The sequence below is a fragment of the Excalfactoria chinensis genome, chromosome 7, assembly GCF_039878825.1.
Source record: "Excalfactoria chinensis isolate bCotChi1 chromosome 7, bCotChi1.hap2, whole genome shotgun sequence".
NCBI classification, from domain to species: Eukaryota; Metazoa; Chordata; class Aves; order Galliformes; family Phasianidae; genus Excalfactoria; species Excalfactoria chinensis.
Window position 1 is genome coordinate 24813578 of NC_092831.1, and position 27089 is coordinate 24840666.

General features: G+C 40.7%; 3 protein-coding genes across 4 annotated transcripts; 1 reads left to right on the top strand and 2 right to left on the bottom strand.

Moving 5' to 3' along the window:
• Positions 1 to 6439: 6439 nt before the first annotated feature.
• MAIP1 (matrix AAA peptidase interacting protein 1) lies at positions 6440 to 10210 on the bottom strand. The gene is made up of 5 exons (XM_072342295.1): positions 9851 to 10210; positions 9211 to 9282; positions 8008 to 8134; positions 6909 to 7059; positions 6440 to 6699 (listed from the first exon to the last, which is right to left on the bottom strand). The coding sequence occupies exons 1-5, from the start codon at positions 10160 to 10162 to the stop codon at positions 6621 to 6623; spliced, it is 741 nt and encodes a 246-aa protein (XP_072198396.1). The 5' UTR covers positions 10163 to 10210; the 3' UTR covers positions 6440 to 6620.
• On the top strand, positions 10183 to 14793 carry TYW5 (tRNA-yW synthesizing protein 5). Of its 2 annotated transcripts, none has more exons than XM_072342294.1 (8): positions 10183 to 10542; positions 10977 to 11131; positions 11543 to 11612; positions 12268 to 12312; positions 12811 to 12948; positions 13533 to 13620; positions 14118 to 14234; positions 14388 to 14793. In XM_072342294.1, exons 1-8 carry the CDS (start codon positions 10456 to 10458, stop codon positions 14642 to 14644), a joined length of 957 nt encoding a protein of 318 aa, XP_072198395.1. In that variant the 5' UTR covers positions 10183 to 10455; the 3' UTR covers positions 14645 to 14793. The 2 variants fall into 2 exon arrangements, with proteins under 2 accessions (XP_072198395.1, XP_072198394.1); XM_072342293.1 differs by lacking the exon at positions 10183 to 10542 and adding an exon at positions 10679 to 10812.
• A 7903-nt stretch (positions 14794 to 22696) lies between these two features.
• Positions 22697 to 26191, bottom strand: C7H2orf69 (chromosome 7 C2orf69 homolog). Its single transcript, XM_072342459.1, has 2 exons — positions 25817 to 26191; positions 22697 to 24488 (listed from the first exon to the last, which is right to left on the bottom strand). The coding sequence occupies exons 1-2, from the start codon at positions 26108 to 26110 to the stop codon at positions 23649 to 23651; spliced, it is 1134 nt and encodes a 377-aa protein (XP_072198560.1). The 5' UTR covers positions 26111 to 26191; the 3' UTR covers positions 22697 to 23648.
• Between the last annotated feature and the right edge of the window lie 898 nt (positions 26192 to 27089).

The following is a 27089-nucleotide window of genomic DNA, read 5'->3' on the forward strand; positions in this document are numbered from 1 at the left end:
CATCCACTGTACAAATCCGATTGCAATCTGAACACATTGCTCTCATGAGAAAGCACTGACTGTGGCTAAAATGAAAAAACAAAGGGCTTACATGACAGATTCTATTGTTTATTTCGGTTGTCAATCTGTTAGCTGAAAGAATAATTTCTCATTTAATTTCTGATACTATTTCTCCTATAAGGTGGTATCCAAGCAAGTACAACACCGAAATTTTGGAGAAAGTTTAACATTTAAATGACTTTTAACAGAGATCAGCAGAAAACAACATCCAGTCCTGCTCCAAAAAATCTGAGTTTCCTCTTTACTTGAAACTCACATTACTAACAACCTTTGGTTCCCTTCCTCTATTTCTGCTATTATAACTTGAGTTTTTGCTAGGAGCATCTATTAAATGACTTAGGGAAATCTCTGGGACAACGTAAGGACTAAATTTCATCCAGCTGCCCCTGCCTGAAACCCACATGCTTCAGTGAAACAAAAGCAAGAAGCTGCAAAATGCAGGAGACCCTGAGCTGTGCCCAAGGACACGGTACTGGAAGAAAACTGACTGGGAGAGACACGCTGATATATATAGCCTTCATTGCAGAGAAAGATAATGAACATTATCAATTTGGCATTCAGAAGAAATCTCCTCTCTATATATACTATATGTATATAAATACACTATAACCCAGAACATGTGAGAATGGCTTACCAGAAACAATCTAGTTTTTTTAGTTGTTTTTGTTTTTTCCCCCCCCCCCTCAGAAGTCTGCAATATCAGCAGCAGAAAAACCACTTTTCCTTCCCTAACCCTTGGTGTTTAGGAAAGAATAGAAAACAAGCAAACAAAAAAAGATCATTGTAATGTGAAAGATAACAAAAAAACTCACCCTCCCTTCAAACAGAAATCACGATACCAAAGGTTTTATTATAAATACTGTTTTAATGCAGAGCTCTCTGTTGAGACAAAGATGAAGGCTGACATTAATTTATTTTTTAATTTAAAATATCTCCCATTAATTTGCTTCTGAAACTGCACTACTGTGTTAAGTTCTAAGCATATCCCCTGTGTTTGGAACTCAAGCCACAGTGAGTTCACCATCCTTACAAGTACTAGTACAAATGTTTTACTTTCCTCTGAGATCAAGAGCTGGAACGTGATAGCAGGAGTGCAACCACACAGCTTAATTTTCTCAGTGCTGGGTTGCACCACGCTTGAATGACAGCAGCAGGAATTACATCTTTTGTAAGTACTTCTCAGCAGAAGTCCAATGGAAATACTAAACCTTGCCAACAAACGCTGCACGCTACACCCAGAGGATTAGTGAGTTCTTACGGGCTTCTAAGGCAGAAGCTGTGGGAGCAAAAAGTAAGAAAAAGGCTTTAAAAAAAAAAAAAACAAAAACAAAAAAAAAAACATTTTGTTCTACCTATGAAAATACCTGCTACCTCAGAAAACAACTGGCTTAACGCTAATGACAAAAGCATAGGGAACAGGCTATCAGATCAGAAGGTTCTGCTACAGGGGCTTTAGCCTCATGTGGAGACAGAAGTTGCGCCAATAGTAGTTAAAAAGCACGAAGTGCCTCCCTGAGCTCATTGCAGATTTTAACGTATGTACTTGGAACATAAAGGAAATCAAATTTCAAACAGCTACCAATTGAAGACAGACCACCTTATGACTCAGTTTCCATCCTGAACCAGCAAGCAATGATTAAAAGTTCACTTGTTCAGTAATCAATGCCTTGCATGACATCAGTTATGGGCTACACAAATCTACTTCCATTAGCTTGTTCTTCATCTCATATTGCAGTTCCTCAACTCTCTTTTTTTCCCAAAGATAAATAAAAATCCCAAATCATTACTCATATTCATCCATTCTCAATTTATAAAACCATTTAAAAAGAAAAAGAACATCACAAGTACTGACCTGGCTGTACTGTAGGTAGGAGGATAGGAGATCCCAAACCAGCATAACATCAGGGAGCACAAACTACCACACTAAGACCCAGAGGCTTTAATGATACCCACATACTCAAATTGCACCACTGAAGAAGCTTCAGGTCTCCAGACTGAGCAGCTGGTACTTAAGTTACGGATGTTGCTCTTGCCAAGAGGTTTCAAAAGATTCAAAAGAGGGATTATTGAGGTATTCCTTCTTTTCCCCCCTCAACCTTTTTTGTTTCTGATTTCTAAGGATGTGCAATTTCCTAATTAAAGTAAGGCAGAGACAGCCTGCAGCTGCTCTGATTCACTGTAACTTTACCTGGGCAGTTTCCCAAACATACTGTGAAACCTCTGCAACCTTACATTTGAATTTCAGTCCCTATTCTGGAAACTCAAATAGTTCCTTCATGCACAAATCACAGTACAAGAAAAGCTTATTGTGTGAAAAGTTACTGTCAAATTTAACATATAATGTAGACAAACACTGAAGTCAACACTTGACTCCTACACATACTACATCTCGCCCTTGAGGCAAAGGGCTACATCCTTGCTGAAACACCTCCAGGTGCAATGGTTAGCAGATCAGAGACAGAAAACTTCCAACACCAAAACAGCACATTTGTCCACATGAACAAACGTGACCTGACAGCCTGACACCTCTGTGATCTGACCTTGCTTACATGTGTACTTTGCTTGCTTGTCCTGGTCACATCACTCAGTTCCTGAACACTATGAAACAAAACTCATTATGAAGAGACCTGTTCTGTGACAGTAGAGGAGGGAGAAAATGGCACAAGAGGGAAACTACAACTAATTTTAACTCTACGGGAATCACTCCAAAGGCAGCAAAAAAGCTACACTCCACCCTTCCCATTAGAGCTCATGACAATCCTCCCACCAACTTCAATAGGAGCTTACTATGGAAAAGCTTATGTCATTTAATTCAGATTGAATATGTTTAAGAGACACAGTTGAGGAGTGTTTTCAACAGTGCTACAGATGCACAGTGACTTACTCAACATCCCTGTATGGCAGGATTCTAAGACAAATGAAAGAACAGCACATTCACATTGGAATAAGTGAAAGACAAGGAAGTACATCCCTACAACACATTGTGGGCAGTCCTCATTCTGAAACTCCATTTAGGCCAGCTGCTTTTCCCTTAGATGAATAAAAGCACAGCTAAACAGGCAATGCTCAATCTTCTAACTGCTAAATGCTTCTTCCTGTGCTTGGTGCAGTGCCTCTAAGCCAAGGCTTTAGATGCACACATAAAAGAGGAATGAAAAAACACTCCTCCAGCACATGCATGTATCTCAGCCCATGCAAGCCAGAGACATGATGTGAACACAGCCTACAACGAAAGGCACCCAGCTGCAGTCAGTGTGGCTGGAGCACATAGGACAGAAAACAAGATTAACCACAACACAACTGAAGGTAAACACTGAACTTACTCCCTTTCAAAGGACAAACAATTGATTTTTACATCAGAACAATTCTGAAGCAATTAGACTTGAAAATAACCAAGTATAACCTCAAATAAAGGTAAAGTTGCACTTGAACATGCCTTACAGACTGAAGAAAGCTGAATGCAGACTCCAAATTAATCAGGACAACCCTGGGAAAACAATCACAATCAACATGATAAACAGACTTTAAAACGTGAATACAAAACTAAGGTTTGCTGCATTAGATACTAAGGTGCCTGAATGAATTCACCCCTATAGCTCATCTTTCACGCTGTGAAATCACCACTTTCAAAAAGGTTGGCACTTCACAGAGATGACGCTATGGCTGACTCCGGATGAAAGCCACTAAGAACATCAAGACTAATGTTCTTAAATCTAAATGACTTAAACAGCACTGGAATGGGAATAAGCACCTCTGCCATTTCATCCTTTATCCTGCTTACATTCATTAACGTTTGCCACTCCCCAGCTGTGTAACCAGGGCCACCTACTGGTGAGTGAGATGTGGGCTTTGTCGGCCAGAGCTAATTAACAACTCAACAAAACTTAAATGGATACATGAACCGAAAGTGCACCAAGCAGCTGTTTACAGTCAAGCAACGACAGTAACAGGAAACACGTCCACAGTTTCTGATGAACGTCTAGTCTTTCCAAAGCCCATATGAACCTAAAGAAGCACGGTTTTACACAGGCAGAAGGCTGTGGTATTTTACATCTCAAAGTTCAGTTCTAGTCCAGACACCTTGTAACCTCAGTGCTCTGTGTAAAATTAATCAGTAATATCAGCCTGGCTAACAGGTACGGATTTTACCCTACAACTCACTAAAAAAGCCAAGTAACATTGTTTTCAACCATTACTACAGCCTGCGTGAAAAAGTCTGCAAATATTATAGATTTGCATGCATAGGATGCATAGACTGTAAAGCGCAACTACAATTATCCGTGACTCGCAGTAGCAAAAGTGGAAGTCAGAAAAGGTGATAGAAGGCAAATAAGGCACACACAAATCCAAGCGTATTTTTAAAGTGAAGTCTAAGACAAAACAGCAAGAGAATTTAGGAGCAGGAACACATGCTGTGACACAGAACCCCATACTGTTCCAGTGGTCCCTCTCAGCGATTCTGGGGCAGTACATTCATTCAATGTACATTTATCCTCAAAAACTAACCCCGGATTTACTTTTTTTTCCCCCTTTATTTTTGGCAGGAAGCATAGCAAAACCCCACACAGAACAGTACATGTTCTTCTTTAGAATGTCTATTCCATATTAGTAAATCAGGAAAACATCTCTAACAAAGCACCTTCCTTAGCTCCTTTTAAAGTTCTGTAACACAAATAATCTGTATGAATTTTGGATAAGGCGTTTAAGTGGCATCATTAGAAATCATTGAAGGATAGTATTCTTCTCCAACTTAACCTGCAAGTATTGGATCAAAATTACATAAAACAACCCCATATGTTTTTAGCCATGAGAACTCAGGACAATCTTTATAGTACCTACCAATGTATTCACAAGGAGTTAGCATGAACACACTAAATCCATTTTGTACTTTAGAGTGTTTGGAGCAGCTACATTTGGCTAGCAATGTAAAATCGGGTGGGTGTTTTTGTTTGTTTGTTTTTTAACCTCTAACAGGAAAGAGAAGTATTCCTGCACCACCCAATGAGTTATACTAGTTTAAGTCTTGCAATTAACATGCTCTTACTGGAGATTTTCAGACAAGGAGGAATAACTTATAAGATAATTGCAGTATTGGAAACCAATATATTCAAAATGACTAGAGATAACATTCAAGCATATTCCAAAGGCAGCTATAGTTAAAAGAATGGAAAAATCCCCATAGACAACTGAAAGAATTGAAGAGCTCAAACTCACAGACCACTGGCATTCTCCCTGTCACATAACCACAAATCTCTAACCCAGTTCTGATTAGAAAGAAATGTAAAAACTTGGTATAGACATAATATTCACTGATACCTGTTCCAGGCAGAATGAACATTCTTAACATATAACTCATACAAGTCATTTTAACTCAAGCAATAATAAACATTGAAAGTCCAGAGAAGTGTTTGCACTTTTCAGCAGAGTACTATGGTGGCAAGTAAGTCTTATCATTGTAGTTCTAACATTGATTACATCACTCTTCTGTAATTATTTTTTTTTTTAACTTTGAAACAAAAGCAATAGAACAGAATAGAATGAAACAAAAGAATACAACAACATAACTTGCATTACAAATACATCTAACATCAGTTTGATTCATTCTGTAAGAAATACTCATCTTGCTTGACCTTAGTTGTGATCTATGAGAAAAGCACATTCATCAAATCTTCTTTGAACTTCTTCAGAGGTGGCCAGCACTGAAACACAGCTCCCCTCCTCACCTGTGCTGTGCTTATGCCTACTACTATCTAACAACTAAACAAGAAACTTAAAAGGGATTTCAAATCTTCTGTGTCTTATATATAATGATTTGCCCATTTCTTTTACAATCAGTTCCAAAGGTTCATTTAGCTCCATTATCAGGTCCACTTAAATTCAAGTTTTAGATTGATGATTCTAACACAAACTTCTGAACTTGGAATTATCTGTGAGTTACTGTATTGAAAGGAGCACTGTTTTGTTATTTAAAAAAATAAGTCTACAAACCATTTTCCCAGTGTGATATTAGAGATTTTTTTTTTTTATTCCAATCTCACACCAACCACTATTAATGGCTCTAAGTTTCCTAATCTCAAATGCATTCAATAATGACATTACCCCCAAACTGAACTGTTGGAACTAGACAATCTATTAAGTCCTTTTACCCCTATTTCATCTCACATATGATTCAGTTACACACTGTACAGTCCCTGGGGGAAAAAAAACAAACAAACATATGAAGGTAATTTAGAAGGGTCAGCAGCTATGAAAGTGTTGAAGTACCATTTCTTCTCAGAATACAAGAAGTCAGCATCCCCATTATACCGGCCTTAGTGAAAATGTTCCATTTAAATACCTTGAATGAGCACCAGTACCAATTAAATCTGTACCAGTCTGCTCCATTGAAATGGCTTTATTGCAAAGTTTCAGCATAGTGTAAACTTCAGAAATAATTTTAGGTGAATCAAATATACAAAGTTCTTCCTTGCTTTTAGAAAAGAGGGAAAAAATAGACAAAAATATAGACTCATATTTGTAACAAGAGGGCATTTTTAATGTAAAGATTCTGCAGAAGGCATTTATTCTAATAGCTTTGGATGTTCAATCCGTGTAATTGTCCAGTCTGGTTTTGCTCCTTCTGTAAATTCCCTTTGGAACCTGGGAAAAAACAAAGAAATACTTCTGTATTATTCCTGTGAAAGCTCATAGGATGATGCTTATGCACTAAAGAGAAAGATACATATTCATTGTCTACATTCTTTAAATACTTAATACATATTCTGCACTGATACAACACATACATTTTCATTTCCAAACTAGTTTTCACACCGCTAGCCCATGGACATACAAGGGGTGAAAAAACTTACTCGTAATTTGCTGTTAAAATATGTCTTTTTTCCTTAGTGTTTTCGTCTCCAAACACAATCTGGAAGACTTTGGTTTCACCTGGTACTTCATCGGGTAGGTTAGCACCATTCAGATACCAGAAACGCATCAGGATACTAACAAACTTTCTTCCTGTCAGAAATAAAGCATTATATAGACGTCACGTTTCTCAATTGTCAAATGCTCTTCATCCACTATTTAGCTCAGTACCTACTGAGACCCACGAAAGATAGTTGAATTCAGCCAGAAAAAGTACAACAGAATAATTAATAATAGAGCTGTTTAGCAGCATTCACATTGTTAAGCGGTAACAAAAACACCATCAAGAGAAAGGTATGTAACCTATGAGCTCTACCTCATACCTCATGAGAATGTATACAACCTAACTGTATAAACATTATATATAAATATATATGTATGTTGGTTACCACATAGTCAAAACCCAACTATTCATGCTACAAAAGAAGGCAGAGGAATTAAATCTCAGAAGTGAATGAGGGAAAAAAAAAACAAACCTCCAATAGCAGGAAAAAAGCTCACTAGGTTTGAGAATATGAAATTCTGATTCCAAGACTGAGGTCAACTTTGACAGAAGACAGCATTCAACATTAGTACTTAAAAGAAAACTTGTTTGAACTTAACGCTAGCTTAAAATAATAACCAGTGTTCTGTCACTATATCTCATGTAAGAAAAATATTAGTGAAGACAGTAAAACGTCTTTCATTATCCAGGTTTAATTATTATCCCTGGAAGGTACGCATCTTCATATTGCTAAATCAATCACCCTTCCACATATAGAACAGTCACTGCTTGAGTGGTTTGAGATTAAGGACTAACAACAGAGAGTTAAAATTGTAAAAGAGGAATGGACAAAACCTACACAAATCAAAACAGTACCATAATTTCCTAACAGTAACGGGTTCTGGTTTAAAAGGAAATTAGGGAACTTAAATGCAGATGAAGTGCAAGCAAAAGAACAAGGAATAAAAAGAAAAAAACATCAAAAAATCCACTTGTACAAAGAAAAAAGCTGGAAAAAAGACCACCCATTGCAGAAATGTTTTAGAATTCTAACATACCATCATCATCGTAGTAAATGCGAACATCTCCTTCTGTTGTGTACATGATTGCATCCATGTCAGCTGCTAAAGCATCCCTGTGGTTCTCAGAGAGTGAAGAAATCTTTTCCTTCAACATCTGAAGTACCTAGGTTCAGAAAAAAAACTTGTGCTTAGTTCTTCATTAAGAAGCTGAAGTAGCAGCCTTATCTGTAACAGTTAATAAAGTGGGCTCTATTGCTATAACATTTGTTTAACACTGTAAAACATACAGCAAGTGTGAGCAAAGCACCGGGTACTCCCAAGCCCTAGCTAACCAAACCAAACAAGAGCCATTTAATATTCTAGTCAATTAAAATGTTTAGAAAATGCACTGTCAAAGCAGAAGTTGAATAGCAATACATGTAAGTCCAGAGAATACCACTTCAGTTTGTTTCCACCATCCTACTTACACTCTGCCTTCACACTGCTAACTTTGCTATATGCTTATTCTTTACATTTCAATTCAATCATTCCTCAGTTCTCACCAATTTCTCTGCAAATCAGTTCCACTACCACTAAGTTTAACTTTGCAATTTCAGGACCCACACCCCCACTAGAAAATGTTTAGACATTTGCTAATCAGTAAAGAGTGGAAAACCATTCCCCTACGACTTAACTTACAGATTACACTCACAGTCGTAGCTTTAGAGCATTCTAAGCATTGGCCCCTTCACACTCTGACCACAAGCTACCCCAATCACCTGAAGAATTAAAAATGACCAGAGGAAAAGGAGATGCTTTTTCAAAACATTTATAAGAAAAAAAATAAAAATAAAAAAATTTAAAAAAAGAAAATATATATATATATATATACACATATAGATAAATCACAGTCTACTGCTAACTCTGCTCAGAGAGGAGGTGAGATTGTCCAGCAGGGAAGCACTGTGCCAAAAAATCTGTAACAGAGGCATTGGTGGCAATAGAACAAACCAAGCTGAAATCCAGGAACAAGGCAGATACAGCCCTGAAGCACGTCCTCCTCTTGACTGATGCATATGATACCTCTGTCCCCAGGCCAACACAACTTCAGCAATTTGGAATTCATAAATGACAGGTACACCAGAAAACCTTTTGGCAACCGATCTCTATGCTTAGTGGCAAGAACATTTTCTTTTCTATCATAATTTTAATTCATAATAGAAAACAACAGCTGGCAGAAGTAGAGACGGAAGCATTTACCTCTGCTGAAACCAAGCCATCCAGCAGGTCAAGTTTTCGCTGAGACAGCAGCTGTGAAACAACAGAAAAGGCCTACAGAAATAAAAGAGAAATACACAAATAAACAATTTTGGGTTTGCAGACTCTTCAGGCAAATGCATTGTTATAGGGTGAGCTGTGTAAACATTACGATTTAAGACTTCAATGTTTGCAATGTATATCACCATTGGAACAGAACACCAGCTGATGATCCCCTCCCTGACTGACCCCTGCCCAGCCCCTTCCCAAGCCACCTCCCAGTCAAAACAGATGCTCGACGCTGAAAATATTTGGTATCAAACCCACTGTAGTCCCTAAAGCTGGGAGGCTCCCAGCTTCCCATCTCCCTGAGTTTTGTAGGCAGCGTCACACGCAGTAGCACATCGATGTATCCAAACAGTGCACACGCGAAATGCTGACGGCGTGCTTTGGGCTGTACCGCACGTAAAAATTAACGGGAAAAGCAAAGCAAACAGCGTTCTGCACACATCGCAAACCGCGTGCCGTGCTTCTGCCCGGCTGCACCTCGGGTTCCCAGGCACTTTAACACCTCTATTTAACACCTCTACTCTCCGCTGCTGTGTAATGAACCCCAGAGCCCCCAGCCGCCGCCGGGCCTCACCTGCTTGGCGCCGCGCGTGAACTCCTCAATGCTGAACTCCGGGTCGAAGTAGAGGCGGATGAGCAGGTAGTAGAAGCGGGTGCGAAGCCACGCCAGGGGATTCGTGATGCGCACCACCACCACCCGCCGCTGCGGCCCCTCTCCCTGCGGCCCGCTGCTGGCGAAGCGTGCAGCGGAGAGTGTGGGGAGCAAACCGGGCAGCGGCGGGGCCGGGACGCGCCTTATGAGCGGGGCCGCCCGGGCCGCCCCCGGCACCAGGAGCGCGCGCGCCAGCCACCGGGCACGCCGGGGAGCTGCGCGCAACGCCATCATGGCGGCGGTGCGCCCCGCCCCGGTACGTCCGTCCGGACGCCGCTCCGCCGGAAACGCAGCCTGCGCCTCTGGTTCCGCCCTGCCGCGGAGGGCTGCGGAGCCGAAGCGCCGGGCCGCACCGGCTCGTCGTGCCGTCCGTCACCTCCACGCGCAGCCGACCTCCAGGAGCGGGAAAGAGAGCCCCGTCTCACGGCCCTCGTCCGGCGGCAGGAGTTGGGAAACGCTTCTGCTCGCTTCTCCGTTCCCGGCGGACCGACGGACAACGGCCGAGGGGGGGCTGTGGGGCGGCGGACATGGAGCGGCGCGAGCAGCCCGTGGTGCAGGTGCCGAGTCTGGACGGCGTGACAAGGGAGCTCTTCCTGCGGGCCGTCTACCCACGGGTACGAGCACGGACACGAACACGGACGCGGCGGGAGCGGGGTGCCGGGGCTGCGGCAGGGCTTCCAGCCATGCCTCTTTAGCCAGCAGGCGGAATGAGTGCGGCTGTCCTTCAGCTCAGCTCGATGATCCCTCCGTGATCCGAGGACACACCGCCTGCTTATGCTGTTGTTGCCTCTCCGTAACCTTCCTTATCCAGCTGGGAAGTGGAAACAGTGACTACAGAAGCGGTCCCGCGATCTCCCCCGTTTTGCTGAACGTTCGTTTGTCAGGTTGTGCTGCAGGTCCCGATACAGCTGTTCACGTGTCTGACGCCACGTTGGACTAAGACAGTTTCCTTAGATTTCAGATGACAATTCGAAGTAATAATTCTGTACCCCCGCATCACCACTGGATACAAATGGCATTCTCTGCTGTTGTTTTTCTCCCTCCTTAGAGAGAGCCAGTTGTGCTGAAAGGAATGGAGCTGGGCCCTTGCACAACCAAATGGACAGTAGATTACCTGAGCCAAGCCGCGGGATCTAAGGAAGTAAAGATCCACGTTTCTGCAGTACCACAGATGGATTTCCTCAGTAAGAACTTTGTGTATAGGTACTTCTATCCCAAATCTCTTGTATTTAGAGGCAGATGTTTGTCACTTTTAGAAGCAATTGCGAAAACTTGAAATGATGTAGAACTAAATAAGTGGGATTAAAACAAAATAAGTAGAACTAAAAAAACCAAACGCTTTAGTCTTAATGTGAAGTTCCACGATTTAAAATTGATGTGAGTGTTGCTGCAGTCCCATCGTAAGCTTCATGCTGCTGCCTTGTCTTTGTATTGATTTTGGTATTGGCATTGGCTTCAGTGGCTGTTGGATTTGCTTGCTAGGGTGTGTACTGAAGACAGTTTAGCAAAGTAGAGAAGTTTGTAAGATATGGTGAGTAAGCTTATGATTTTAAGCCTTGCATTTAGATCACGTTATGTTCGTTGCCTGTATGAATTTCCATGTTTGCATTTCAGAACCCTGCCTTTTGATGTGTTTGTACAGAGGGCAGCTGAAGTCAAACACAAAGAATACTTTCTTTCTGAGGTAACTTCCTTGGTGACACAGCTTCTTTTCCCAGTTTTGTATTTGGAGGGGAAAAAATAATTGTAAAGTCTTAGACCACTAAAACACTGGATTTTAGAGTTAATTATTTTGTGTGATTTGGAGCCAAGAGAAAAATGTGAGGGCAAAGAATTCTTCCCGTGGAAATTGTTGTGTGTGTGTACAGTATGGTTAACTTCCTGCTCCTGCTATTGAAACCTAACTGACATCAGCAAAAGCTCCAGCAAGAAATTGAGCGATCTAACCTTGCTTTAAAATACTTGGGTACTTCAGGTGTTTTATAAGAAAACATTGTGAAGATATGAGTTTGATTACATCTCTCTCAGCTAAGGTAGCTTCCCACGTCAGAGTTCTGAAGAATAGGAGTTATAATCTGCATTTCCCTTGAATTCAATCAAAGCAATGCTGAAAGAGCTGACAAGTCTTCCCCTTCACTCCTCGCTTAACTTACATTTCCCATTTGTTGAGATGAACAGCAGGGAGCAGTCAAGTATAACAAAGTAGCTGAATTTCTGCATCTGTTTGTATAACATTTTAATGCAGCTCTACATTAGATTAATGAAAAAGATGTAGGCACTTAAGTGTATTTCTAACTCATACTAAAACCAGAACAATTATTTTTGTGTATTATCTACAGGATGAGAAGTACTATTTGCGATCAGTGGGTGAAGATGCTAGGAAGGTGAGTTACTTGAGACTGCAGTTGTAATATTGTGAAGCAGCAATTTTTATTGTCATCTGACTGTGTGGTATTGGTATAAAACTTGTTTATGGTCACTTACTCTAGGAATCTGAGTGGATTTATGTCAGAATATTTAAACCTAGGTGTTCAAAATAGTTGCTGTTACAAGAACTTGGCTGATCATTGAAGAGTACATCCTTTATATTCTATTCTCTAGCCACTGCTGTAATCTAATATAAAAGGATTTCTGATGATCACTTCCTCAGTTTGATTTCTAGCAGTCATGGTTCACAGCAACTCTGTCTATTTTTGCTACCGCTGGTGACCAAGTCTGAGCTGAAAGAATGACAAGTGAAAAGCATTGTTTTCTGAAGTCATTTGCTAATGCTGAATGAAATTCTGGCCCTGTGTTCCTTGTGATAGGAAACGATACTAAGGTGCCTCCTTATTTTAGCACACGTAAATGGTTCACTGACAGTTTTGTCCTCTTTTGTCCAGGATATTGCAGATATCAGAAAACAGTTTCCTGTTTTGGCAGAAGATGTTCAGATTCCAGAGTATTTTGAGAAGGAACAGTTTTTCTCTAGTGTCTTCCGCATCAGCTCAGCAGGATTACAGCTATGGACACATTATGATGTAGGTAATGATATGGTTAGCATCAAATGTTGCAGATGGCATTGTGGGGTTGGGATATTAAGTTACAAATCTCTGTTGGCAAGGTTCTGTAAATGACAAACTTCTCATAGGTAATTGGATGATGGTTTTAGCAGTCTGTTGCTGCAGTGTGGTACGTTCCAAATAAGATGGTCTTCTGACATGCAGCGCAATTGCAAATAAATGGATTTGTAAGAAAAACAGCTTTTTGCAATGTAAACGAGATCTAAAAAAATCAGTAGAAACTCAGCAAAATGTGGTAGAGGTAATACTGAAGAAGAACTCAAAATGTATTTTGCATTGTATTTTGCTGTTTTATGTATCTAAAGAGCGGTGTACCTTGTGTTTTAAGATGAAAGAACTTGATTCCTGTACAAAGGAAAAAAGCAAAGTTGCATGAAAGCGGTGTTATTTTTTTCAAACACAGTATTTTTAAAGAATCTGCAGCTAAGGGCTAAGATTGCTCACATTCTTAAGTTTTTTTTTAGCTAGTTCTTAATATATGAGGGATTTAACGCTTTTTATTCTTAACTTCTGGCTGACATCACTTACTGTGCTCATTTCAGGTAATGGATAACTTCTTAATCCAGGTAACGGGTAGAAAGCGAGTTGTTCTGTATAGTCCTCGAGATGTACCATATTTATATTTGTCAGGTATGTACGCCACACACAACTCATTTAGAGCTTGGGGATCATAGTTACCCCTCCAGTTCATAAGTGTTGTGCTGTAGAAAAACAATCTGTAACTGATAACCGTAATTGTAAGAAGTGATTTGGTCCCTCTGATGCAGTTTGCTTTGATCAAAGCCAACAATTTTAGTGATGCAAATTAGGAAATCTGCAGATGAGCCCTGCAACTTTGCTTGGTTCTGTCTTCAACACTTAACTGTGGAGCACCGTGCTCTGTCCAGTTTTGAAATGATGCTGTATATGTCAGTGGAACTATCATTTAGCGTTAATAAGGTTGTGGTTGCAGGAGAAATATAGACAAGAAGAGAATATTCATCTTCAGTAAATGAGGAGCGCCAACAGATTTGCCTGGCTTTTAGATGAGTTACAGAACAATAACCAATACTAAACTGTGCTCAAAAACTGCCGTTTCCAGCAGCGTATTAATGCTTTGTTTCTGTTTATTCTGAAAATGTCCCTAGGTACTAAATCAGAGGTGCTAGATGTTGATAACCCAGACTTCGAGAAATACCCACTTTTTGTGAAAGCCAAGCGCTATCAATGTTATCTGGAAGCAGGAGATGTGCTATTTATTCCAGGTATGTAACAAATAGATCCTGGTTGTAATACAGTAAGTACAGTAATGGAGGCTTTTCCTCAGATAGAATTAGCTTGGGTGATTCTGACACTTATCATGAGTCACAGGGAAGTTTTAGATCGCAATTTTCATTTTAGACGCTTTTCTTTCACAGCTATGTGGTTCCACAATGTCATTTCTGAGGAATTTGGAGTGGCACTGAATGTCTTCTGGAAACACCTCCCTGCTGAGTGCTATGATAAGAGTGACACTTACGGAAATAAAGATCCCACAGCAGCCTCTAGGGCTATACAGATCTTGGACAGGGCCTTGAAAACACTTGAAGAACTACCTGAAGAATACAGGGATTTCTACGCTCGAAGAATGGTGTTACGGATCCAAGAAAAAGCCTATAGAAATGATTATGGGTAAAATAACACATTGTAAGTCACAGTGTTCTGTGGAACCAGAGAACTATGTGTTAATAGAGGAACTGTGCATGTGCACACAACTACGCTTTCTGTAAGGATAAAAAGCAATGTTAATAAATTTTGTTATACATAACTGTTGGCCTTGTAGGATGTTTTGTTTTTCCTTATGTGATGTGTCCAGTCCTTTTTCTACAACGAAACTCCTATCTGCTGTGCCTGCACTTGTAAACCTACATTTCTGAAATAATTTATGTACATTTTTGCAAAAGGAAGTTTTGGTATCTGGACAGATCTTAGCAGAGTGTACACTTAGAAATCACTGCACGTCTTCCTGAATGCCTCCTTCTTTAGACTACAGTTTAGGAAAGCTGTAGAAATTTCTATGGGGTTCAATAGAGCCGTTGGTGGTAACGATGATGGTTTCTTTCTCAGTCAGCCTGTGTGGGGAGCTTTTGCTCCCTCTTGTGGTGAAACTCCAGAACACAGTTTAAGGCTGAGCTGCGAATAGTGCAGCAGCTTGACCACCAGGTAGATGATGTATCCCTTTCCAAGCTGAATGAGGCGTTATGCAGGAAACTGTTGCAACCAGTTCCTGCCTCAGTGCACTTAGGCAGCACTTTGGCTTCTGCAGCTGTAAAATACGTGCAATTAACTTTCCCACAAATTCAAAATACAGCAGGAAAACCAGAACTGAAGATCATCATGCCGGAGGCGATATAGGATCTGTTGGGAGCAGTATCTGGAATGCATTATGTTACCATCTGAAAGGAGGCTGCAATGTATCATTTGCAGGTGATATTTTTGGCAACCAAAAATATCTGTGCTTACAGAAGCCATGTAGAATGAGGGTGGGCATGTCACAGGAAGGGTTTTATACTGCCTCTTTGAAATCTCTGTTACATGAGTAGTTTGGGAGATGCAGTATTTATCTGACATCCAGGCCAGTACGTGACTTCCAGCAGTGGGGCTATTTTCTGGAGAATGGTATATTTTAAAAACCTTTTAGACTAGATATGTAGGGCTAATAAAGTGCTGGAAAAAAAACTCTTCAGAGTAGCAGAGGCTTGCTACACTGTGCCCATTATTTCTCTAAACCTATTCTTCTTGTCAGTTTAGCGCAGCAAAAATAGCTTGCTGCCATGTGAACGGGCACCCAACCATCGGAATGAATAGACATGAATTGACTCAGTCAAGCGACTCTGATGGGCATCATTGTGCACTTTGTGGGTAGAATTAAGATCTAGGATCACAAACCGGTCTGTCAAATTTTTTTCTGCATCTGAAGGATTGCTTGTGCAATACTGCTTAGATGGAACCTGTGCCTGTCTGACGGGGAAAGCCTCTTGGCTTTGGTGAAGTTGTAATGTCAAGAGCAACACATGAATTGTTTTTGTACGTTAGAAGTAAATGGAAAGGCTCAAAGAGCCTGCAGGATACAGAAAGCTGGTCCAGCATTGTGCCTATGCAGCTCTGTTAACTCTAACTGGCAGCAGCTTCTCATTACACTAGTACAGAGGAAGTACTGTGCTGATCCCTCACTCTACCACTTCTTAATTCTGTTGCCAAAAGAGAGGCACAAACTAGCCTGATGTTCTCAGGCCCTCTCAACACTCAGGAATAAATAAGGAAACTGTTCTTTAGATGTAGTTAATCAGTGTGGAGATAGCCCAGCAGAAAAGCTGCAACAATTCGCTTGTTGGGCTAGTGTGAAGTTTGAATTGGAAAACAGGTATCTGGCTGGGCAGAGACGATCATGAATTAAACATCAGCCAAGAGCTATAGGAAGTGCAGCTACTTCTGCTTCATATTTCCAACTTTTATATGACAGCAGATGAGGTCATCTCACTGTGACCATCAGCTGGTGGTCACCTAGCCCTGCTCATGCTTCTCTTCCATTGTATTATGAGAAATGTGGGTGAGCAAAGCTTTTTCCCTCGTCAGTGAATCCCTAGTGGTGTAAGCACATATTTGAGAAAGATGAACAAATAGTATTCCATGCAGATCACTGAGAAGGTCAGCACAGCAGTTATTTTGTTAGCATCATACATTTTTTTCCCTTGGAACCGGTTTCTTGAGTTTCTTAAACAATTCATATAAAACGCATTGCTCTGAAATGCTGTTAAATTAGAAACCAAGCAGTTTAAAAGTGTACTCTCTTAATCTGAGCATATACAAATACTGAAGTTAGCGTTCAGAAATAAAATATTAAAAAACAAAAAAACCCTTGGTGCTTTCTAACCACTGTGGTAGATGTTGTGAGGTAAGCAGTAGTGATGGGGGAATGGTGTAAGTATTACAGAAATAAGCTCCAGCTAACACAGTGAGAGAATACATGTAGCCACGCTGAAAACCAATGACTAAAATAACAGAATCACAGAATCCCAGAATTGTAGGGGTTGGAAGGGACCTCTAGAGATCATCAAGTCCAACCCCCCTGCCAAAGCAGGCTCCCTACACCACGTCGCACAGGTAGGCGTCCAGGCGGGTCTTGAATATCTCCAGAGAAGGAGACTCCACCACCTCCCTGGGCAGCCTGTTCCAGTGCTCCGTCACCCTCACCGTAAAGAAGTTCTTGCGCACATTCGTGCAGAACTTCCTATGCTGAAGTTTCAGCCCATTGCCCCTAGTCCTGTCCCCATGCAGTAACATATTAGAGCCGCTAATGTCCTGTTGAAATCTGTCCTTTAGGGAGCTACAACCAAATGGGATCATTCCGCAGTAAAACACATGAAGTTGTATAACTGCTGACCATTTTAGACATTTGAAACAGTCCCTCCTAGCAGTCCATGTAACAGGCTAGTTAGCTGATACAGGCTGCTCTGGACAAAGTACTTACAGTATCGGCAGTTGGTAGTAACCATATGTATAGGGTAAAGTTTGAACAAGTGGTTTTAGAATGTAATCAAGTTCACAGCAGCAAAACAGCTGGAAAAAATGCTTATCCTTGATTGTATGAAGTATCAAGGATGACGCACAACTTCAAGCATTTTTCTTAATGTTTCTGGTAGTAAGAATCAAATGCCTACACTGATGTCAAAATATTCTTTTAGCATCAAGATTCTGCCCATCCCATGCATGCTAAAGGTTTGATGCACCTCTGTTGACAACATAGTTCTCTCCAGGTGTGATATAGAGTCTACATTAAATACCTAATTTAAAAAGACTGGGCTTGATCACAAAACATCAGAAATATTTGCAATTGCATTCAAACATTCAGGATGAATATATTTGCTTCATTCACATAGTCTCACAATTAGTCTATTAAGAGGCGAAGATGATCTTACCACAGTACAGGTTATATTATGTATGTATTACATATATATATATATGTATTACTTTACAGCTTTAAAAGATTCTTTTCTTCACTAGCCAAAACGTCTCTTTACATGCCTTGGACACTTAGATGTTTCTACATCTATGCAGACAATATAGGTGTTGACTATGGACACTCAGAGGTAGTAACTTCTATCATAAATTCTCTAACATTTAATGTCACTCAAGAACCAAAGACTAGTGTAACTAAAAGAATTGTTACATGTTTATTTTTGACATTTAAAAAATATACATTTTATTTGGGCTTGAGTCAGACTGTAGCACCAGGGACTGATTCTGATCTCTGTAGGTATGAAATTCTGAGATCAATTATCTCTTATTTGGTGACTGCTGTGAGAACCAAGAGCAAATGGAAAAGACTAAAAGAACTGCTCAACCATGTAAAATGAGCAGCTCCACATGTGATGCTGTGTTTGGCCAAAAATGCTCAGAACCTTCTGCTTGTGGTAGGTCACAGCAATGCACAATTTTTGCTGAGAAAGCACTTATATTTCAGTCAAACAGTACACGAATTGCCTAAAACTTCCATCACAAAACTCAATTTGTCTGAAGAAGACAAATGAGAAAGAAGAACTACACGGATGTTCTGCAAGGGATGCAAGTTTCAACTGACCTCAGGCTGGAGTATTCTTGAGTAGCTGAAGGCTGTTTTGGGACAGGTGAAGAGCCCCATTTTGCACTTCAACACTGGTACCTTTTGTGACAGTCTTTCTATCTTGCAGCAGGACTTTCACTAGGAACAACTCAGCTCTGAAGTGCCAAGTCTACCAGAGGAAACAAACAACCCTGACAAAAAGTGCACTTTGAAAGCCTACTGAAAAGAGAATAAATTATAGAAGTTTATAAGAAAATTGGAGTAATAGCATCATGCTGTTTTTTAAATCCACTGGATGCTTATACATATTTAGAAAAATATATTTTCCCCCTTTTTTCTAGCAGATGCTTTTTTCTGATCATTTGCTTAAAAATAATCTGGTACTTCCTGAGTCACATAAGAAAAAAGCATAAAGAACCCCTCAGGATAGGGAACTAGTATAGAGACATCACTATTTTAAAACCCAAAGTACTCTCAGCAAAATGCCTGCCTTAATGTTTTTCCATGGTGAATTGTAGTGATGTGGAGCAGACAGTACTGCGTAAATCTTGGTGGGATTTTTTTCTTTTCTTTTTGTCAGTGGGAGGAGTGCAATATGTTATGCTAATACTGCTAAAATCAGTTCAGTCAGGAGTGTCTGTCTGGCACTGGGAAAAGCAGTATGTGTCTCTTCCACATGGGTGTTATATGACCTTACACGACTTGCTTACTTTATATGATTTTATTGGAGTTGAGAACAGACATCTTGGACCCTAACATAGTTAAGAGATCAGTAAGATCAATGGACTAACCTTAGCCTCAAGTTTATCATCAGCAATATTTATATGTGCCTAACTATCTGTCAAGTTATGAATATTGTAAGTTATATGTTGTTTTTTTTTCCTCCTTCAGTCTACCTTCTTTACAAAAATGAAATTAGATTTCAATACAAGATTGCAAAGATTTTGAAGTAACACAAACCGTGATTTGAAGAGGCTATCTCCTGCAGATTGCAGTCTAGGACACAAGCCTTTGCCTTTTGTTTTGTACAGGGACACCCTGCACCAAATTTACATTTGTAAATCCTGCCAGGCAATACCTAAAAATATGGCGCAAAAGAGAGCACAGATTAGCAGCTATATTGCTACAAGAAGGGTTGTGAGGCTCTTGTACAAGAAATCCAAAGCACTGCTCAATGTGGGTATTATGCTAAAGCAATTATATATCCTGTATTAAAACACACCTGGCACTATTGATTATTTCAGTGTTATCAAGAAACAGTGCAACAAACACCTCAAGCAACATGATTAATGATTAATACATGGTTACATTAATACATGTTTAATATATAATACAGTTACGCCAGTACCATATATAAACTCTGTAAAAACAATACAAAACCAGTTGAGACAGCCATAATTTTTCATGAAACATCTTCCTCCTTTCCATTATTTTTTTTAATCATTGATATTGCAGAGTCACATTTGCAAAACAGTTTAAGTTACCCAGGCAGAGAATATTATGCAAATCCAAAATATTCTTATAACTTAATGAATTATTTGAAAGAGACCAGACAGGAGAGGATTATCCTCAAAAGTACAAAATTCAAGACCAATAAGATCACCTGACAGGGTTGAGATGGACATCAACAAAGGCAAGAAGAAGAAAAGTAATCAACTTCTGATGAAGCTTAATGATATCTTGGAGGGTTTGATTTTACCCGCATCTTTCCTGCTGTGTTTCCATGGGATACCAAATAAGTAAATGCAGTCTGTTTTTTTAAACAAACCATCAGTTATTTTGTTTCTTTGATAAGATACCTGCTTTGAAACCCTAGAAGCAGATCTCAAGAAACAGTAAATATAAACCATTCCACTGTTGCACTGAGCATATATGAAATATAATACCCTAGAATAATTTAAGATATGCACTAGAAGTCAATTGATAGATATGGTATAAACTCAGTACTTCAACTTACAGTCTCTAAGAATAAATGCCTTCACTCCACACAGATAACAAAGTAACTTCAGCTGAGAAAGGACAACATTGATAGAAGCACGGCAAGAGGGAGAAGTAAAAAAAAAAAAAAAAAAAAAAAAAAAAAAAAAAAAAAAAGTGACTTTTCTTTCTTCAAATAACTCAGAAAGGCTCTTCTAGGAAAACTTAAGTGCACGGTCAGATACAATCCCATTTATCAATGAATATCCAGACTTCCTAATCTTTAAGTGACTTAGCAATATTTCCTATGACTATTTAAATACATGTCACTCCTAAAAGTTATCTCTATAACAGCAATAATGTGAATTTAGCAAGCTAGAACAGCTTGCTATGAAGTGCTAGTGCTAACTTACATATGGAGGCAGAAAAACATTATCACTGGGAGAACAGAAGATTTCAGTAAGCTTTTAAGACTTGGACCCTCAACCACCTCTCAAACTTTGGGTCCAATTTATTACAGAAGCATCTATAGAAAAGTGACTACATTACCCCCTAGTAGGAAAATAGTTAGCTAAGTTTCTGGTATTTAAGACGCAGTCAAAATGGAATAATTTATGTTAAGTGTAATTTGGACAATTTCACAGAACTGAGCACTGTCTTAAAGGGATTTTTAACAGCTGTGGCTTAAAACATATTAGCTTTCCTCAAAATCTGAATAATCTCTTTCCTATTGTCCAAGCAAGTAGCATGAAGGATACCAGCTATTATATACCTGGTTGCACTACAGATGGTGTAACGTTCCTTACTTCACACAAAAATATAAGTGTAAGCAAGCATGGAAACCACTCAGCTTTAGGCATTTACATCTAAGCATATTAAAAATCTGCCTTTACAGTTATCCTCAAGAAACAAGCAAGTACAAACTATGACCCATGTCATCCTAACATAGAAACATTCACACCCTTGGGTACTTTACAACAGCTTTCCTATGTATGCAAGTTTCCAGGAAGCTCTTTTAGAATTATGGATGCCAACTGTGCTAATACAAAGCCTACTCTGAAAAAAAAAAGGTGCTTTCAAATAAAAACATTTTTTAAACTAGGTCAGCACAAACGCCTGACAAAGCACAGCAAGCGGAACTCAACTGCTTATTTAATCATTTTACACTCACGCTGAAGTGTTTTCACCCATTATAGATAGTTTATTTTCTATAGTTTTTTGCATATCATTTTTAGCATGCATTGTAATAAATAAAGAGTACTACAACTGTTAGACAATGAAAAAAAAAAAACAGGCGGTTTTCCCTCCACAACATTAGGTCTCACAGTAAGATTAGCTTTATAACTAAGTGCTTATTCTTCAAACTAATACAGCAATGCTTGAGCTGATTTTGCTTAACAAATTATTGTAAGCTACCTCCACCAAACAAGTTAGTGTCATTTTCAAAGGACAGCTGCTCAGGAGCTTCTGAAGATGATATCAACATTTTAATAGTTGATCACAAAAGCTTGTACCAACACACTCTTGCTGTTTTGGCTGGCACTCAGTTGGTTAGAAATTGATCTATGATCTGGTAATTAATATATGCATCAATATTGCAAGAGATGTCAGAATACTGTCTCCAGTGAAACCCGTATATTCAAAATATCCCAGAAGAGGATATTCTTAAAGGTCTTTCCTTACGCAGTTTAAGAGTAACAGAAAGCAAGAAACAGAGGGAAGGGTACGCTAAGAAATCCAACATGGGAACAATGTTGAACAAAAAACTTTTTTTCAGAACTGAGCCGTATTTGTTTCTACAATTTTCACTAACTTGCTTTTGTATTTCTATCCTGCAGGAAATCCAAAGCCATTTAAAGCCACAGGTTCATTGTTAAAGGCTGCACTTGTCTTTAAGGATTCCCTAAGATTTATTTGTAGATGAATAGAAAATGTTTACAACAATTAAAAACAAACAAACAAACCAACCCACACAACTGCATGATGTCCATTTTTCATGTTGAAAAATACTCAGGTTTGAGGCAAGAGCAACATTTGTCTGGCTTTGTTGTTAGTTAGAACTGAGTGTTGGTTTTGTTTTGTTTTTCCTTTTATTTTCCTGCCTAGAACATTAAGCTCTGAATACAGATTTCTGGACAGCTCTACAAGCAGCTACTGCAATATATGGAAAGGAGAATAGTTCTGTAAACAGAAGAGCTACAAAATGGCTACAGGCAGCAGACTGAAATTTTTAATGCAACTTCTCATACATCACATACCTTACAGCTTGATCTAGATGAACGCTAATACAACAGTTTGTAAGAAAAATTTCACCAGTCCAAGATCAGAAGGGCTAAAGTTAGCCCTCGAGTTGAAAATGCAGATATTACTGCTGGTCCTTACAGAAGTTAGTCAAAACAAAAGCAAGGTATGTCGAAACAGCAATAAACTACATCCTTACAAACATTCTTGGTCACTCAATGCAGCTAAGTCTAAATTCTCAAACTCGATGCAAAATGGCTGTTCACAAGCAGATGCTGCGCAATGAGTTAAGGAAACTCTAGCTACAGAAAAGGCAAGGTGCTCACAAAGAAGAAAAACAGATTGACACTATTGTTCCAAAGGGAAATACTCATGACTTTTTCAATTAGGAGAAATATTACAAAACTGGAAGATTTGGTTAACTGAAGGAAACAACTTTCAACAAAATAAAGAACTAAGATTGCTCTAGCAATCATTGCCTTCCACCAAAAAACTAATGTGTCTGCCATGGACAGAGACCAAAGTTTTTAGCCCTGGAAGCTACCAAACTGACATATCCAGACATGTGAAAGTCTTGACTACTTAAAACTCTCATAGAAGGCAGCATATGACGTTAGATAACCAGGACTAAACATTCTGCCAGTAATTTGACAAGAAATGCTGACACAACACAAAACATTTATAGAATAACTCTTCGTAACAGTTTTGGGGTTTTTTTTCTTTTCAGGAACCGAACGATGACGTCTTGCAGATGTCCTCCTTTAGAAGCTACTGGAACCGTGTATATGGCAGCTATTAGCAACTCAGGACTGATTTCATATTCTTTTCAGAAAGCATCTGCTCAAAGCTGTAAATCTAGATAACAGGCTTTACCACGTCAAAAGTGCTTTTACGATGAATACGCTATTTCGATACAGTCTCAAAATACTTCATGTACTCTGAAATGGTTATCTAAGGAAGGAAGTTCATTGGCAAAATGTAGTTGATCATTTATTTCAACACCAAATTCTTCAAGTATCTGTACAAATTTCTCATGCTCTCTCCCAATCCATGACCTCATTGTGTCAAACACTTGATATGGCGTAACATGAGAATGAACTTCAATTCCTGTCTGTGCAAGTTCTTTCAGCACTTCAGGATAAGTAACCCAAGTATTGCTTCCTCCTGAGTGACCACCATCCAACCAGTACATGGCTTTTATGTTTTTTAGGAAGGCATCCGTGTTCTTGTCTTTCTTAGCTTCTTTCAGCTCATAAAGCAGCTGGTTCAAAACCACACAACCTTTACTGAAGCCAATCAAAGTAAATGACGCTGCACCTACAGCAGACGGTATAACAAAGTTCACGGCGGAATTATTAGAGCATTCACAGTCTTTCTCTCTTCCTGTGGATGAGCAGCCATTGGCTGTAGGAACAGACTGCGGCTCTGATTTACGAGCAGATACTTTTGCATCTTTGCTGAAACCATGCACGGTTTTCTGGGACTGCAGAATATTCTGAGAGAGTCTGAATGCATTAACTAGCAACGCGTGGAGATGCTTGAAAGCTCCAAAGTCAGTGCTGTGCTCTGGTGCTCCAAACATGTTGCTAGTCACAAAGTTGTCATAACAACTGAATTTGTGCAAGTGCATTCGAGAACATTTTACAACCCAAATAAAGCTATTAGGGAACCGGTGAGCAAGTATGGTAGCAACATTTTCGAAACTCCAGTGCTCCCACTGAAAGTTTTCTGGGTGGCAAGACATGATGTCATGATAGTTCTGAAAAATTAGAAAATAGAGAAGACGCATTACTACATTGAAAAAACAGCTCAGCTCCAGCCAGCACATTCACAAGGAGGGATCGTGACCGAGAGAACTGTTTGGCACTACAAAAATGCTCTCTTGCTAGGCTCTAAGAACAAGAGACACCTAATGCTAAAGACACCACTCCATTTAAATTCACCTATTCTACTTCAACATTTTTATCACCCATTTTTATATCCCAAAACCAACATAATAAAAGTATCTCGAAGTACACATCATTTCTGTAGTATTCACACTCCAAAAGGAAACTGAAGTATTACTCATTTTAATATGACACAGAATCATAGAATTGCTTACATTGGAAGGAATTTTAAAGTCCATCCAGATCCAACCCCCTGCCACGGGCAGGGTTGACAACCACTAAATCAGTCTGCCCAGGACCCCATCCAACTAGGCCTTCAGTGCCTGCAGAGACGGGGCATCCACAGCTTCCCTGAGCAGCCTGTGACAATGCCTCACCACTTTCTGAGTCAAGATTTCTTCTTTATATCTAATCTAAAACTCTTTTCTTTTAGTTTAAGACCATTCCCCCTTGTCCTATCACTATCAGACCACGTAAAAAGTCAGTCCCCCTCCTGCTTGTAAGCTCTCTCTGAGTACTCGAAGGTCGCTGGAGACTTCTTTTCTCCAAGCTAAACAAACCCATCTCCTTTAACTTTTAATCATAGGAAAGGTGCTCAAAAACACACAATTATAACATATTTTTTCCATTTGCAGAAATACTGTTTCTCTTATTAACAAAAAATACACCTAATCCTTCAGGAATAGGTTTTCTCATGCATGATCCTCACCCCTGAATCCCTAAAAGCAGAGAACACGGATCTGTTACATGTACTGAGGGCAACACGAGCACCGGACAGGGCACAAGCAGCAGTGGCAGCCCAAAGGGTATTCTTAGCCCATGCTCACCATTGAAATGGAAGTTACACACTACCTGATGCGTGCAGTCACCGCGTGCACTGCAGGGTCCTTTTGACGTCTGTCACCGCAGAGACAACGTGTGTCTCTTTACAGGCACGGTCTTAAACACCTAGAAAGCAGCCAGGTGACCGTGCCAGCCACAAATCTGCTCTGGAAAGCTCCCGTTTTCTAAACCCCCCATCTCTCCCAAGTCACGCTTTGACGCAGCTCCAGACGCTGCCCTCGCCGCCAAAAATGACGCCCCTTGCACTATTTACAGACGCTTTCCCCCAGACGCGCTCTGCCCAGCCCCACGCGGCAGGCAGGGCCGGCTCCCTCAACCGCACGAATCCCTCCCCCCGACCCCGCATCCCGCCCCGTACCTGCACGTCTCCTGGGAAGTACACGACGTGATGCTGAGGCGGTGCCGGGCCGCGCGGGGCCGGGGGCAGCAACAGCAGCAGTTCGTTGGCCCGCTGCGGCTCCGCGCCCGACACCTCCGGCAGCCGCAGCCACGGCGGGCTCAGCCGCGCCGTGAAGCCGCCGCCGCTCGCGGGCCCCGCGGCACAAGCGGCCGGCGTCCCGCAGAGGCTCATGCTCCCGCCCAGGCCGAGGGCGGCGGGGCCGATTAGCCCCCACAGCAGCGACGCTGCGCCCGTCCGACAGCGCCCGCTCATGGGGCAGCCACTCACCGCCCGCAGCTCAGCCCACTGCGCGCCTGCGCGCTCTACCCACACGGCCCGCCCATCGGTGCCACCAGCCCGGGGAAAGCCCCAAGGGGGCGGTGCACGTGCTCTTATGGCCGCCCGCCTCAGCTGTGACGTCACAGGACCTTGAAAAAGAGCGGGAAGGGGCGCCAGTAACGGCTGTGCGTAAATGGCGCCGAGGTGCGTTGGCGGGACGATCGGTAGCTACCTGCCAGTAGGGCTCTGAAGTGGCTATTTGCTGAGATACTGCCCCGAGGATCCTTTGGCCTCGTGCTGTGTTTGTTAAGTGGTGCTGAGATGGCAGCCTCTGGCTTATGTTCAGCACGGCCTTGCTTGAGAATTTTGCTAGGCTAAAAAATGTTGAGGAAAAATCAGGCTGTAGTTGTCTCTGTATTTGCGGCTGTGACCAAGAAGGCCCTTAGGTGTGCTGCTGTGGGGCACGATCAGCACTGTGGGGTATCCTTGGCTCTGGGTAGAGCAGTTCATTTTGAAAGAGGTATGTGGGCCCTTACCTTTCCTGAAAGTACTACTGTATTTTTCAGAGCATCTGTATGGGAAATTGGTAATCACAGCCTAGGCCTCTGATTAATCATCTGAGCCAGGTGTTGGGTCAGCTGTGGGAGTACAGGTGGGAGTAATTTAGCTGTGCTCCCAGAAGGGGTGGAGCTTGACTCCATTTCTGCTAGACTTCATTTAAGAGCTGACCACCACCAAGGCAGCATCTTTTTGAGATCACTTCTCTGTGGAGATTGCCTCAGCGTTTTCCAGCCAGACTGAAGGGATCCATATTGGTGAGTTTTTCCTGTAGCTAGCCCTTTGGATATTTATTACTATCACTATCCTTTTTGTGTTATTTTTACTTTACAGCACTTTAAGTGCTCCTTAGGTCTATTTGTTTCAATTTAGTTATATTAGCTTGAATATGTGAGGACATACATTGAAGGAAATG

Excerpts from the sequence above, each read along its gene's own strand:
- TYW5 (XM_072342294.1), top strand. The coding sequence starts at position 10,456 with ATGGAGCGGCGCGAGCAGCCCGTGGTGCAGGTGCCGAGTCTGGACGGC. Across the intron at positions 11,132-11,542 it reads AGTAAGAACTTTGTGTATAG|AACCCTGCCTTTTGATGTGT; the intron begins GTACTTCTATCC and ends TTTGCATTTCAG. Across the intron at positions 11,613-12,267 it reads AAGAATACTTTCTTTCTGAG|GATGAGAAGTACTATTTGCG; the intron begins GTAACTTCCTTG and ends TATTATCTACAG.
- MAIP1 (XM_072342295.1), bottom strand. The coding sequence starts at position 10,162 with ATGATGGCGTTGCGCGCAGCTCCCCGGCGTGCCCGGTGGCTGGCGCGC. Across the intron at positions 9,283-9,850 it reads TCACGCGCGGCGCCAAGCAG|GCCTTTTCTGTTGTTTCACA; the intron begins GTGAGGCCCGGC and ends TTATTTCTGTAG. Across the intron at positions 6,700-6,908 it reads ATTTTAACAGCAAATTACGA|GTTCCAAAGGGAATTTACAG; the intron begins GTAAGTTTTTTC and ends GTTTTTTCCCAG.
- C7H2orf69 (XM_072342459.1), bottom strand. The coding sequence starts at position 26,110 with ATGAGCGGGCGCTGTCGGACGGGCGCAGCGTCGCTGCTGTGGGGGCTA. Across the intron at positions 24,489-25,816 it reads ACTTCCCAGGAGACGTGCAG|AACTATCATGACATCATGTC; the intron begins GTACGGGGCGGG and ends CTAATTTTTCAG.